Source organism: Bos javanicus, chromosome 19, assembly GCF_032452875.1.
Source record: "Bos javanicus breed banteng chromosome 19, ARS-OSU_banteng_1.0, whole genome shotgun sequence".
NCBI classification, from domain to species: domain Eukaryota; kingdom Metazoa; phylum Chordata; class Mammalia; order Artiodactyla; family Bovidae; genus Bos; species Bos javanicus.
This window is the reverse complement of record NC_083886.1, coordinates 57,969,121-57,983,800: the sequence shown is the minus strand read 5'-3', so window position 1 is coordinate 57,983,800 and position 14,680 is coordinate 57,969,121. Positions and strand designations below refer to the sequence as shown.

The 14,680-nt window shown below is 56.0% G+C and overlaps 1 protein-coding gene across 1 annotated transcript; it reads left to right on the top strand.

Annotated features, from left to right (window-relative positions):
• Positions 1-6,001: 6,001 nt before the first annotated feature.
• OTOP3 (otopetrin 3) lies at positions 6,002-14,671 on the top strand. Its single transcript, XM_061392892.1, has 6 exons — positions 6,002-7,374; positions 7,490-7,626; positions 8,587-8,645; positions 8,921-9,039; positions 11,406-12,220; positions 13,395-14,671. The coding sequence occupies exons 1-6, from the start codon at positions 6,888-6,890 to the stop codon at positions 13,563-13,565; spliced, it is 1,788 nt and encodes a 595-aa protein (XP_061248876.1). The 5' UTR covers positions 6,002-6,887; the 3' UTR covers positions 13,566-14,671.
• Positions 14,672-14,680: the final 9 nt, after the last annotated feature.

The window sequence follows — 14,680 nt, the reverse complement described above, 5'->3', positions numbered from 1 at the left end:
GCTGCCCTAGGCCACCTGGCTCCCCACTTCTTGTCTCAGTGCTCACCTCTAAGATGATTGCAGGAGGGGGGTCTTGGGGTCAAAGCTGCAAGGACCCCTGGAGATGTTGAGGTCTCAGGCTTCTCTGTGGGCAAGCCAAGTCTGAGTTACAGACTACTACCTGGGTGGCTGGGAGCAGCTGGGTGGAGTCCCCAGGCTTCCACCTCTCTCTTCTCTTTATCCTCAAGTGACATAGACATTTTTTTAATGTGTTCCATGACATGTGAAAGGTTGGGAAGGACTGACTAATCCAACTGCCATTTTACAAAGAAGAAACCTGACGCCCAGAGGTATAGTGACTTGCCCACAGTCCCACAGCAAAAGGAAGCCAGCACTTTTCTACTAAAAATAATAATTTTCAAACTTTTCTTTCAAGCATCAGAGCATTTGTTTCCCCCTCAAATAAAACATTTCAGGGACTCACGTTTATAACACACGCTGATATAACCCAGTTTATAACCTGGCTGTTCTAGCTTAACAGGGGTTGGATGGCACAGCCCACCCCATCAGGGCCTCCCCTCACCCACCACCTGCCCCTCCTGCGGTCCCTGAGGCTCCTCTCCAAAGCCCTCTGGCTTCTACTCTACAAAAGATATAGAGATGGGGGTGAATGTGAAGTGGGGACACCCGGGTGGGGCAGAGGACATGCGATCTCATTGTTCTCCCAGCCCTTCGACCCTCTCTGGAAGCCCCCCTATAAAATGATTTGATCCCAAAAAGGAGGGAGGGGGAGATAGAGAAGGAGAGACTGAGAAAGTCAGATGGTGCAAAGAGAGATGGCAAAGGAGGCGCCAGCAGTTAGCGGAGTCAGGAGAAGGGGGAACAGGTTGGGATGGGGCCTGGGGTGGGAGGAGACGGCATTTAGAGGGGAGAGTGAGAGCAACAGGGTCTGACGCACAGGGGACTTTGTAGAAAAACCTGCCAGGACTCCGCCAGAACTAGATGGGCAGGACGCCAGGCTCCAGGGAGAGCTGAGGAGGGCCAGAGGGGGCGCCCCCTGCCCTGTCGGAACCAGGTCTTTTCCGCCCCAAGTTCACGTTCAACTTAGGGGGAGAGAGGCTGAGGCAAGGCTGGTGCTAGGTGGGGTACGGGGAGGTGAGGGGCGGGGAGCGACCCCAGATCTATGGAGGACGGCTCATTCCCTGCTGGGCCACCAGAGGAAAGTGTGGCCTGAACCCCGCAAGGCCTCTAATTTGGCCTAAGGACATTGCACCCCACCCTACCCTTGCGCGGCGCGTCTGCACCGCCTCCGGCCCCGCCCTCCGGTCCAGCCGCCTCGCTATTGGCTGAGCCGTCCGGGGAGCCCCCGGCGGGGTAATTAATGAAGGATTAACGAGAGCCCCAAAGTCAACAGAAAAATCAATGGGCCGCGGAGCCCGAGAGGCCGCAGCTGCGCAGTCCCGCGGGGGCAGGGCGTCGGGGGCCTCGGTCCCCGCGCGGGGGCCTCATCTGGACAGACGGGAGCCAGCCGGCGGCGATGCCTGCCCAGGCCTCAGGTAAGGCTCCCCCGCGGCGCCGTTAGGGCTCGGAGCGCCCTCGGACCCCTGGAGGAGCATTCCAGGCGAGCCCACCCTCGACACACACCTACTGCGCTCCCAAAGTGAGGTTCAGAGACCGGCGGCTGCAAGGACTGGGGCGGGAAGGAAGCCAATCCCTGGGGACCTGAACTCCAGCCCCTCTCTGATCGCCACCCCAACCTCGGCTCCGCGCCCCATCTCCTTTTCGCTGGCTGGGGGCGCACAGAGCTCGCCTTGCCATAGCCGCGTCGGAGCGCGCACAGCCGAAGCCGGGAGGAAGAGAAACGCCCGGACGGCTGAGGTTGCCCACACGCCCAGTCCGAGGCAGACGTGTGGCGGCTGTCCGAGGCCTCGCAGTCCCTCGAGTGGCTCGGAAAGAAATGCCGAAGCTTCCCCCGCCGGTGCTCAGCAGCCTCCTTCGGAAACGGCCGGGCGCCGCACGCCGCGCGCCGACGGCTCCGCAGCTTTCATCACTGCCTCTAATCAAGACCCACAAACCAGTTTGGTGTCTGGGCCCTCCCTCGGACTGGCGTCGCGCCGAAGGGCGTGTCAGAGGGTGGTGGATTTCTCTTTGTCAGTCCGGGCGCCCTCACCCTCTTCCCGCGACCCCAGCTTGCCCACCCCGGCACCCTCTCCCGGGGGAAGGACCCACTCCGCCACTTTGAGGGCTCCCTCTAGCTGCTGATGCAGGGTTGGCCCCCTGGGGATGGGGGCGGGGAAGATAGTCAAGGCGAGGACCCTGGAGGATAGGACTTCCTCCTCCAGCGTCCTGTCTGGGTCTACAGTCCAATCAAAACTGCCCCCTCCAAATTCACCAATAACCCTGACCCTTGGGGCTCCTCTCAGACCGGACAGAACAGGGAGGAAGTGCATAAATAGCTTAACACTCAGATCATTCTGTGTGCCAGGCATGGCTCTCTAGGTATTTGCATGTGTTAAATCGTTTACTTTTGAGAGAACTCCATCAGGTAGGTATCATGCATTAATTCCTTCGTTTACTCATTCAAGAAATCTTTCTTGAACATCTACTATGTAGCAGGTACTATTTCATAATTGTGTGTGTGTGCAGATGAGGAAACTGAAGCGCAGAGATTCTAGGGAACTTGTCCAAGATCACCCTGGTAGTAAGTTCCGGATTCTGGCTGTCCTCCAGCCTTGGTGCAGATTCTGGGAAGGCGAGATGGGGCAGTCAGGTTTGGGAGGAAAGGAGCAAGGAGGTGTCCCTGTGAGCTTCAGGCTTGCTCAACCTGGGTGGGGGAGTCTTGGGGGAAAAGATAAAGATCTTCTGGAAAGTCAAGGGTTTGATGCCTAAGGGTCTCTGTCCACGGCTCTGGTGCTGAAAGTTCCCAAGAAAATGCCAGAGGCAGTCAGCAAACATTGGTTCAATGTCCTGCCTGTGACAAATTTAGGGGTAGGGTGGGGTCTGAGATAAGCAGGACCTGGTCTCTGCCCACCAGGCACACCCGGAGCAGTACACACCCACTCTCGATAGACGCTAGGGCAAAGGGAGAAGTCTTCCCAGGAGAGGTGTTTAAGCTGGATGGTGACAATGGGGCAAGAGCGACTGGGGGGGACAGCACAAGAGATGGAAGGAATAGGAGGCTGGAGGAGTGATGGAGGGGGGAGACAGCAGGAGAAACGGGGAGTCCTCTGGCTGGGCCTGTGGTGGGCATGTGCCTGGAGTGTGAGAAGGGGGCTGCACAAGGAGGAGGGTGAACTGGAGCAGGAATGACAAGAAGGACTGGGAAAAGGATACAAAATCACTGGTGGGATCTTTAAAAGAGTACCAAGTTTTGTTATTCTATTTGCCCCAGAAGAGGACCTTAGGAGGTATAAATATTGGGCAGGTTGCACAGGGGAGAATGGGGGCCTGAAGCGGCTGCATTTCATTTTATTATTTTTATTTTGACTGTGCGGGCTCATCGTTATGGTGTGCGGGGGCTTCTCTAGTTTAGCTCGTGGGCTTATTTGCCGCTCAGCATGTAGAATCTTGAGCTTCCCTGGTGGCTCAGGTGGTAAAGAATCTGCCTGCAATGCAGGAGACCTGAGTTCAATCCCTGGGTTGGGAAGATCCCCTGGAGAAGGGAATGGCTACCCACTCCAGTCATTGATGGACAAGGAAGCCTGGCGTGCTGCAGTCCATGGAGTTGCAAAGAGTCAGACACGACTGAGCGACTAAACTGAGGTGACCCACTCCACAGTTCTTGCCTGGAGAATTCTATGGACAGTGGAGTCATTCCATGGACAGTGGAGTCTAGCAGGCTTTAGTCCAGGGATTGCGAAGAGTCAGACATAACTGAGCTACTAGCTCTGTGGGGTCTTAGCTCCCCAACCACAAACCAACCTTGCATCCCCTGCATTAGAAGGTAAGTTCTTAACCACTGGACCACCAGGGAAGTACTGAGGCTGCATATGAAAGCCAAATATGCTGGGGGTCTTCCGTTGGTTCCATAGAGGGAGAGTCTAAAGCTCAGAGTCCAAAGAGAGAGACAGAGCAGAGCACAGCAGAGTATGACCAAAGATGCTCCAGCCTCAAGCGTGGGTGCAGGGCAGGTATCTAGAGGGACAGCCTTAGGTGAGGGACAGCCTTAGGTGAGGGGGTTCAGGGGAGGATTCCTTGAAGTGGTGGGACTCCAATGAGTCCTGAAGGACACTCTGCAGTTTAGCCAAAGGGTGAGGGGGTGGGTATGATGGGTAAAGGGGCGGGGGAGGTGTGGGAAAGACAGGGAGGTGAACAAAAGCAGAAGATTCTAGGAACTAGGCAGCAGGATGGCATGGCCCATGGGCAAGGGGGAGGGCCTGAGAACAGTGCTGGAGAGGGCGGTCAAGGCCAGACCAGGAAGCAACAGCAGCTGCCCTCCCCTGACCACTTTGCACAGTCCAAGCCCATGCTAAACATACACTGCCTCGTTTCTTTTCTTTTTAATTTAAAATATTAGTTTATTTGGCTGCACTGAGATTCCTAGTTGCAGCATGTGGGATCTATTCATAATTCCCTGACCAGGGATCTAACCCGAGCTCCCTGCATTGCGAGCACGGAATCTTAGCCCCGGGACTGCCAGAGACGTCTCCCTTGCTTCATTTGAAAGGCCATGCAGGCCATGCTAGGCAGTATGGCCTCTACACTGAGGGCAGTTGGTTGCCTTTGCAGGGATCACAGTAGGGGAGAGACACAGTGGGTAGGGAGACTAGTTTAGGAGGGAGCCATGAACCAGGGTAGTGGTTGAGGTCAAGAAAATCTCAGAGCTGTCTGTGAGCTGGAATACACAGGGGCGAGGGGACAGGCGAGGTGGACACGTGGTTCCTTCTGGGAGATGTAGGGATGGCGATGCTGCTTTGAGATGATGAATTAGAAATCAGGCCTCTGGCAGCCTGGAGAATGGGGACGGTGGGTGCTTAGGACCCTGAGCCCAAAGCACCAGGGATGCAGGGTAGCAGCAGGCAGAGCGCCTGGCATGGGAGGGGCGGGGAAGGAACCTTCTCACCGGGACAGCAGCTGCAACCAGTGGGGCATCCCTGCTCTCCCTGCAGCTCTACGTGAACCCAAAGGGCCCATGGCGGGAGGGTGCTAGACTTCAGGAAGAGACCCTGAGCTGCAGGTATGGGGGTGGCCCAAGATTGGGGTCCAAGCAAGGGGAAACAAAGGGGTTTGTTATTGCTGTTTAGTCCCTCAGTCATGCCACTCTTTCACAGCCCCGTGGGCTGTAGCCCGCCAGGCTCCTCTGTCCATGGGATTTCCCAGGCAAGAATACAGGAATGGGTTGCCATTTCCTTCTCCGGGGATCTTCCCGACCTAGGGATCGAACTCGTATCTCCTACATTGGCAGGCGGATTCTTTACCACTGAACTACCTAGGAAGCCCAACAAAGGAAGCAGGCCCAAGTGAAAGCTTGGGGAAGCTGAAGAAGTAGCAGGAGACATTCAGGGAAAGAGAAGAGTCAGGGATGGAATTCCCCACGTTGAGCTGTGCACTCCTGAGACACTGAGGCATCCAGGGAGGGTACAGATGGAATTCAGTTCTATCAAAGTCATGGGCATGAGAATTCCCTGGTCAGCCAGTGGATAGGACTCTGTGCTTTCACTGCCAAGAGCACAGGTTCAATCCCTGATTTCGGAACTAAAATCCCACAAGCCTCACAGCAAGGCCAAAAAAAAGAGTCAAGGGCCATAGCATTTGTGCTGACCCCAGGATGTCCCGTGGTCATGGTAGACACTGCAAATCAGTCTCGGAACTTTTTTCCTTAAGCCTTTAATGTGCTTTAAAATTAATTTTAGGAAATAAAAACTTTAGGACTTCCCTGGCAGTCCAGTGGTTAGAACTCTGCGCTTTCACTGCAGGGGGCACAGGTTTGATCCCTGGCTGGGGAACTAGGATCCCATATGCAGCACAGTGCGGTCAAAAAATAATAATAACTTTACAAAAGTAATGTTTTAAGAAAAAAAAAAAAAGCAAAAAAACTAGAACATTAGCCACTCCTCCCAGTGCCTGTGTTCTCTACCTTTCCCCAGAAGTAACTCCTATCATGAACTCGATGGGTGTCTTCTAGAGCTTTTCAAAGTAATTTTATATACAACCATTTTTTGGTTGCTGTTCAGTTGTAAGTCGTATCCAACTCTTTGTGACCCCACGGACCCTCCAGGCTCCTCTATCCATGAGGCTCTCCAGGCAAGAATACTGGAGTGGGTTGCCATTTCCTTCTCCATGCTGCTGCTGCTGCTAAGTCGCTTCAGTCGTGTCCGACTCTGTGCGACCCCATAGACAGCAGCCCACCAGGCTCCACCGTCCCTGGGATTCTCCAGGCAAGAACACTGGATTGGGTATATAGCACCCATAATAGAGCATTATTTCAGATCACAGCATTCTTTCCCAAGGATGGGAAAGCCCAAGCGCACACTCAGCCGCGGGATCCTTCTCAACACAACACCCTAGGCAACCACGATCCAACTGATCAGAGTCAGAATAAGAGGGGACACTGACTTTGCTCTCCCTGACTTCAGGAGTGAAACTCCTTCCAGAAGACAGGGCACGCACAGCCTTTCGGGGTGGAAAGTCACAGCCTTGGAAACAGCCGGTGGCCAAGCACTGTGCAGATGCCCTTGGCTCCCTTGCTGGATGCCAGTATTCCACCTTAAGATCAAACAGGAAGACAGGGGTGGGGGTGGGGGAGAAGTGGTCCTCAAGCCCCTTTAAATAACCCCTAATTTTATGTGGAACACAGAGGGCTGGTCTATTTGAACCTTCTCTGGTCCTGTAAGGTAGATGGGGTAGCTGCTGTGATTTCCATTGTCCCAATCAGAGAGGTTGCTTGGCTTACCCTAGGTCACACGGCTATGAGACGCAAGAGTGGAACGGAGCGCTGGACAGCTCGGCAGCCAACCAGACCCCTGTCTCCCTCCTCAGCCCCTACTGAGGCTCCACCCATGGCCACTCCAGAGGCTCAGGCGACTGGAGAGGCTCCGGCTAAGGAGAACCAAGTGGCCTTGGGGTTCGAGCAGACCAGGGCCCCTGCCTCGCCAGTCGAGAGGTCCTGGCTGGCGCGGCACTTCTCGCTGCTGCTGCGGCGGGACCGGCAGGCCCAGAAGGCTGGGCAGCTCTTCTCGGGGCTCCTGGCGCTCAACGTGGTGCTCCTGGGCGGAGCCTTCATCTGCAGCATGGTCTTCAACAACGTGGCCGTCACGCTGGGGGACGTGTGGATCCTGCTGGCCGCGCTAAAGGTCCTGTCCGCCCTCTGGCTCCTCTACTACACCGCAGGGACCACCCGGCAGCCGCACGCCGTGCTCCACCGGGACCCGCACGCGGGGCCCGTGTGGGTGCGGGGTGAGTGTCTGGGCGCCCGGAGCGGGGGTGGGGGAGTGGAGGTGGGTGCAGAGGCCGGGGGAGGGAGGGTGCCCGCTCCTGGAGGTGCCAATGGCCCCACCCCCGGCCCGGCCAGGTTCCCTGGTGCTCTTCGGCAGCTGCACCGTCTGCCTCAACGTCTTCCGCGTGGGCTACGACGTGAGCCACATCCGCTGCAAGTCGCAGCTGGAGCTGGTCTTCCCCGCCATCGAGGTCGTCTTCATCAGCGTCCAGGTGACTGGCCTTGCCCACCCCCACTCCGCACTCTATGCCTTGAAACAACCGCATCAGCAAACGTCTACACGGCCCAGAGGAGGTGCACACGCACACCACGCCCACCCCCAGCCCCGACATGCCCCCTGCGCCCACAACCACGCCACCCACGAGTGTCAGCATCAGCGCTGCGCACGAGTCACTGAAACGCAGACACCTATAGATACATCTGACAGAACATACCTAAGTCTACACCCCCCACCCGGATATACAGAGCTTTTTTTTTTTAATACAATTTATTTTTTATTTGGTCGTGTGGCATGTGGGATCTTAGTTCCCTGACCACAGAGGGAACCGGTGCCCATCACAGTGAAAGTAGAGAGTCTTAACCACCGGACCACAAGGGAAGTCCGCAGAGCTACTCTTCTTTTTGTTTTTTTTTTAAAATAATTTTATTTATTTTTGGCTGTGGAGGGTCTTCGTTACTGCATGGGCTTTTCTCTAGCTACAGGGAGCAGGGGCTACTCTCCGGCTACGGTGGGTGGGCTTCTCTTGTTGTGGGGCACGGACTCTAGGGCACATGGGCTTCAGTAGTTGCGGCTGCTGGGCTCTAGAGTGCAGACTCAGGAGCTGGGCTGCACCGGCTTAGCTGCTTCAAGGCATGTGGGATCTGCCCAGATCAGGGATTAAAACAAGAGTCTCCTGCCCTGGCAGGCAGATTCTTTACCACTGAGCCACCAGGGAGGCCCAGGCGTTCCCACTTTAGTCCCATTTTAGAGACGAGGAGACTGAGGCTCAGAGATGTTTTGCCACTGGTCCAAGACCACACAGCAAGGAAACAGTGGAGCCAGGAATCCAAGCCAGGTGTCCTCACTCTTCCATTGTAAATACACACGGGCCACTGGCGCACACACGCCATGGACTCCCCACCCACCCCCGCCCCACCCCAACACTCCCGGCTCAAAGCCTGTTCTCTTTCAGACCTGGGTGCTCTGGAAGCACTGCAAGGACTGCGTTCAGATCCAGACCAACTTCACTAGGTGAGATGTGGGCCCCTTCTCTCCTTGCAACAACTCCTGGGGCACCCCCATCCCCCACCCACGCCAACCCCCCACAGCTTCCCTGGGCAGGGTAGCCCTGGGACTATGGATTGGTTGGGTCCTGGGGAGCCCTTAGGGCCGCCCCTCCTGAAGTTCTAATGGCAGGTGGGATCTGGCTTTGGGTGAGAGCGGTCCCCCCAAAGGCAGTGATGGTGAATGCGCGGTATCCAGGGCGCTGGCCAGGCTGTGTGGGCAGAGTGTAGCACCTCCTCCAGGTGTGGCCTGATGCTGACGCTGGCCACGAATCTGCTGCTGTGGCTTCTGGCTGTCTCCAATGACTCCATGCACCATGAGATCGAGGCTGAGCTCAGCGCCCTCATGAAAAAGCTCTCAGGTAAGAGGAGACCATGGGAGAAGGCAATGGCACCCCACTCCAGTACTCTTGCCTGGAAAACCCCATGGACGGAGGAGCCTGGTAGGCTTCAGTCCATGGGGTCACGAAGAGTCAGTTACGACTGAGCGACTTCACTTTCACTTTTCACTTTCATGCATTGGAGGAGGAAATGGCAACCCACTCCAGTGTTCTTGCCTGGAGAATCCCAGGGACAGGGGAGCCTGGTGGGCTGCCGTCTATGGGGTCGCACAGAGTCAGACACGACTGAAGCGACTTAGCAGCAGCAGCTGCAGCAAGAAGAGACCGCGACCCCCCCCCCCATCTCTGAATGTGCACACACACATGCATGAATCACACTTCCTCAAACGGGTGAGGCTCAGTGACTCTGTACAGTTGGGAGCAAACTCTAGAGCCCAGATCAAGACTCAACAAAAACTGACTGTTGCCAGGGGTACTGACTTTTGCCTGCATTCTGGGCCTGCCCCACCAGGTTCTAGTGCTCTGCAAGCCCTCCCTGGGCACCATCTAGCTGTCAGTGAGCTGGCCACTGACCCACCAATAAGTCCAGGTACGCCCTTCCACCCCTGGTATCTTCATTTTACTTGCAAGAAACGGAGAAGCCTTTATGACTGAAAGGAATGTCTTCCTAACACACTTGTAGGCACCTGGACATGTCAGCTATCAGGAGGAACAGAATGTTTCTGGGCAGAAAGGATGCCCTGCATCCTCCCATGTATGCAGTACCCCCCCATACAGGGTGTGCTTAGAGGCCATGTCCTATAAACTACACGGAAGGAGCATTGCTGTCTGTGGGATTCAGCCACACCTGTGTGTGTGTATACAACCCCCCTTCCAGGTGCCATCGCCATGTTGACTTGTGTACAGCCACGCCTTCTCAGCACACTCATGCACTCACACACCCATTGCATAAATCTTGGCACGCCTGGATACTGTGGCATTCTTTATGCTCCAGATCCATTCTTCAGAAGAGCTATGCAAAGAGAATTTTTGGCAAGTGACATCATGGATTTTTTTATGATTAAACAATTCAGACATCTAGATGAGTACAACAGGACATACCCATAACCTAGATGTAATCATTTTCAACACTTTGGCATATTTATTCCAATATTTTTGGTGAGTTACTTATCTTATAGAAATCCTGTCATTTCATCTCAAAACATTTCAATATGCAAGCCTTTAAAATGATATATTTCCCTACATTAGCAAAATGCTATTATAATTGCTAACTTCCTTAACATCATCCCCATCCCCATTTATATGGATAAATCTATATTTGACTTTGTCCAATCAGCCTAAGAAATGTCATTTACAGATGGTTTGTTCAAACATGCAATACAGTTGGTGGCTCAGTTAAGTCTCTTTTTCCCTAATGACATTGAGATTGGTCCGGTTGCTTCCTCATGGTGGCATTTGACTTCTTCCCCTCTTCCCTGCTTTTCCTAGAAATGGGAAGTGTGGACTGAAGTGTTGATTAGATTCAGGAGGAGCATTCTGGACACCAGCATTCCACCGGGGATGCTGTGTCTTTGCAGGGCACCTCATCACAGGAAGGACGTCTGATCACCACACGGTGGATGCTGTTGACTGACCAGGTGTAGCAGCCAGAGCTTCTCAGTGTAAAGTTACAGGGTTCCCCTCGTGCTCAGCAAGTCATCCGTAGAGCTTTGGCCCTGAAGATATCACATGTCAAATGCTTTATCTAAGCTTGGCCCCTGAGGTCTAGAATCCTTTTGTCAAGAAATGATCATCCTGGGGACTCCCCTGGAGGTCCACTGGTTAAGACTCCACGCTTCCCCTGCAGGGGTTCGATCCCTGGCTGGGGAGCTAAGGTTCCACAAAAAACAACAAAAAAAATAGAAATGACCACCCTGTTATTTCCGCTGTGTGTGTGTGTGTGTGTGTGTGTGTGTGTGTGTGTGTGTTTTGTCACGCTGGGTCTCTGTTGCTTTGTGAGGGCTTTCTCTAGTTGCTGCGAGTGGGGGTTACTCTTCATTGGGGTGTGCAGGCTTCTCATTGCAGTGGCTTCTCTTGTGGCACACACAGGCTCAGTAGTTGTAGAGCATGAGCTTAGTCGTTCCGAGGCACGTGGAATCTCCCCGTACCAGGGACTGAACCTGTGTCCCCTGCAGTGACAAGCAGATTCTTACATGCAGCGCCACCACCCATTCTGTGATTTCCGATTTCTCTCTCTGGGCCTCAGTTTCCACGTCTGCAAAATGGGTGGCTGGGTCTCTTCCACCTCGGCCACACTCCAGGAGGTGAACGGGATTGACTCGTGCCTCTGGTTTCCCCTGAGCAAGGCCCACCTGAACCTTTGTCCCTTCCCGCCCTGCCCCTCCCAGGCAATGGCACCAACACCTGTCTGTGCCTCAATGTCACCATGTGCGAGGTCTTCCGGAAGGGCTACCTGATGCTCTACCCCTTCAGCACCGAGTACTGCCTCATCTGCTGCACCGTGCTCTTCGTCATGTGGAGGAACGTGGGCCGCCGCCTGGCACCCGCCTCGGGTGCCCCCCCCGGCGCTCCGTCCTTCCACCTACACGGGGCCATCTTCGGGCCGCTGCTGGGCCTGCTGGTGCTGGTGGCAGGCGTGTGCGTCTTTGTGCTCTTCCAGATCCAAGCAAGTGGCCCGGCCATCGCGCGCCAGTACTTCACCGTCTACTATGCCTTCTACGTGGCCGCGCTGCCCGCTATGAGCCTGGCGTGCCTGGCGGGCACGGCCATCCACGGGCTGGAGGAGCGAGAGCTGGACACGCTCAAGAACCCCACCCGCAGCCTGGACGTGGTGCTACTGATGGGCGCGGCACTGGGTCATATGGGCATCTCCTACTTCTCCATCGTGGCCATTGTGGCCACCCGTCCCCACGAGCTGCTCAACTGCCTCATCCTGGCCTACTCGCTGCTACTCATCCTCCAGCATATGGCCCAGAACCTGTTCATCATCGAGGGCCTGCACCGCCGCCCGCTCTGGGAGGTGACTCCCGAGAGCCTGGCCGGGAAGTGGGAGGCTGAGCCTCCCCGCAGGGGCTCCCTGCTGGAGCTGGGCCAGGACCTGCGGCGGGCCTCGCTGGCCTACATCCACTCTTACAGCCACCTCAACTGGAAGCGGCGAGCCCTCAAGGAGATCTCACTCTTCCTCATCCTCTGCAATATCACAGTGAGTGCAGGGGCCGGGAGACGTGCGGGGTGGAGCTGGTGAGACGGCCCAGCGAGCGTCATTCAGGAAGGAATGGATCAAGGTGCATTCATGGCACACTGACAGTCCCCAGGGCGACTGGCTTGTCCTTTGATTGCCAAGGACACAGGCCTCTTTCCAACGAGCTTGATGCTGCTTGAGAGTGCCCCCCAGCTCCCTGCAAGTTACCTGGCATGGATGAAGGTGCCAAGCCTGTAGCTAAGTGCTCTTTATAAACATGTGTGTAGGATTTCACACATGTGTGTAAGCTCCCAGGGGAGCTTACTGCTTAGTTGGGGACACACAGGGGAACCAGTTAGAGAGTTACCAAATATTTAATCATCCACTGAATTCAGTCAAAGGAAGAGATCAGAAAGTGCCTGTTTTTCTACAGAACCTCTAGGGGAAGGCCTTAACAGTAACACTCAATGCCTGGTTGCTGCTAAGTCTCAAATCCACCTTTCCCTGCACCTCGCTGAATCGTCACACTAACACACGAAGCAGGCACTATTGCTGTCCCCATTTAACAGATGAGCAGACTGAGGCTTAGGCTGTCTGACCTGCCCATATTCCCAGAGTCTGCAGTCCCGGGACACCTCCAGGTTGTTTGAGCCCATGCTGGTACTGGATGTGCTGGCAACACCTCCGATGGCAAAACCTCTGCTCCAGGCAGAGCATAAGTAATACATTGGCCCTAAAGGGAGGTAGGAGCTCAAAGAAGGAAATGTGGACCCAAGTGGCCAAGGAAGGCTTCATGAAAGTTTGGCCTGGGCCTTAAGACATGAGCAGAATTTGGACAGAAGGCAGGCTCGGAGTGGAGTGGGCAGAGAGTCCTGACAGAGGAAGAATGGACCCAGAGCAGAAAAGAGGGATGCAGATCGAGGCCGGGGGATCCCCGCTTGAGGGAGCAGGTTGTCCCGTGAGAGTGGCAGCTGGGGGTCTCAGCTGGAACTCAGGCTGGCTGGCCCCAGGCAAACTGAGGAGGGGGCTCAAGGCCTTGAGGGGGAGGGAGATATAAGGGCAGAGGGGCCAGCTCTGATATCCTGAGGAGGAGGAGACATGGAGGAGCCGCAGGTTCAGGGGGCCTGCTTCCCCTGAGCCGAGGGCCGTGGGGGATGGGAGAGCCCCTCACTCAGCACCCTCCTCTCCTTCCCAGCTATGGATGATGCCTGCTTTCGGCATCCACCCGGAGTTTGAGAACGGGCTGGAAAAGGACTTCTATGGCTACCGGACGTGGTTCACCGTCGTCAACTTTGGCCTGCCTCTGGGGGTCTTCTACCGCATGCATTCTGTGGGGGGTTTGGTGGAGGTCTACCTGGGGGCCTGAGGGCACCCGAGGAACCCACGCCCTGCAGACCCCTAAAGTGCCAGGGCCGGGGAGAATGTCACCCAGATGCCCCATTCCAGGGGCACCTAGACCAGCCTGGCATCCCCAAAGCCTGCTCTGCCCTGGAACCTCACTGGGGGGTAGTGTCACTGTCTCTAGGCCCAGACCAAGAGCGGGGCCTGGACACTGAGCTGCTAAAGCCCACATCCAGGACGGAGCACGGGCCTGCCCACTGCTCACCACCACAGTCAGCGCAGCCCAGGAGGAAGCCCTCACAGCTACCCTTTGGGACAGCCCTGCGCTGGGAGTTTGGGGAGGTGCAGCCCCTCCCCAGCCAGGCTTAGGGGCTCAGCCTCCTGCCTGGCCCAAGCTCAGCCCAGGACATCTGGAAGCTCGCGGCTCAGCAGGCCGCCCTGCCCTTGTCTCCCCACACGCCCTGTCTCCTAATGAGCTTCTTAATTAGCTGCCAGGCAGGGTTCAACAACCCTCTCTCCCACTGCCATAAACCCTGTTTGTTTGATCGATTCCATTCGGGCTTCGTGGCATTTGTTCCTGGGGACAGAGCTGCCGCTCCACATACAGTGGGAAGGGATAGTCCTCCTGGGCGGGGCTGTGGGGCTGGAACAGTCCTACTTCTGGGCCAGGAGGGGTCTAAACCCTTTGTCTGGTCCTCCCCTTGTCTGATCCACAGCAGGAGAGGGGAAGAGAGAGGCTGGGGCTTCCACATCCTCCCACCCCTCGCCAGCCCCTGTCTTCCCCACAACACAGCCCTGGGGGACTTTCCCCAGCTGCCGGGTCCTCTGAGTCTTTGGGCGGGGAGGGCGGGCATTCCTAGCCCGTCCATCTCCCTGAAGCCAGTGCAAACAGTGAGCTGCGCCCGGGGTGAGGCCGGGGGTGGGGCCTGGGGAGGGCAGCTCCGCCCCTGCAGCCCGGCTTGTACCCCGCAAAGCTGGGTGCTGGTGAGCACAGGGCTAGAGCCCCAGCAGAGCCCCTAGGGGCCACACAGGAGGTTGGGAGGCAGACCCTTCGCCTCTCCTGTGTGAGCTCTTTCTCTGAGGGCACCATGGCAAGGGAAGCCCAACCCTCCACTTCCTCACCCAAGAAAATGAAGGATG

Excerpts from the sequence above, each read along its gene's own strand:
- OTOP3 (XM_061392892.1), top strand. The coding sequence starts at position 6,888 with ATGAGACGCAAGAGTGGAACGGAGCGCTGGACAGCTCGGCAGCCAACC. Across the intron at positions 8,646-8,920 it reads ATCCAGACCAACTTCACTAG|GTGTGGCCTGATGCTGACGC; the intron begins GTGAGATGTGGG and ends CACCTCCTCCAG. Across the intron at positions 9,040-11,405 it reads CCTCATGAAAAAGCTCTCAG|GCAATGGCACCAACACCTGT; the intron begins GTAAGAGGAGAC and ends TGCCCCTCCCAG.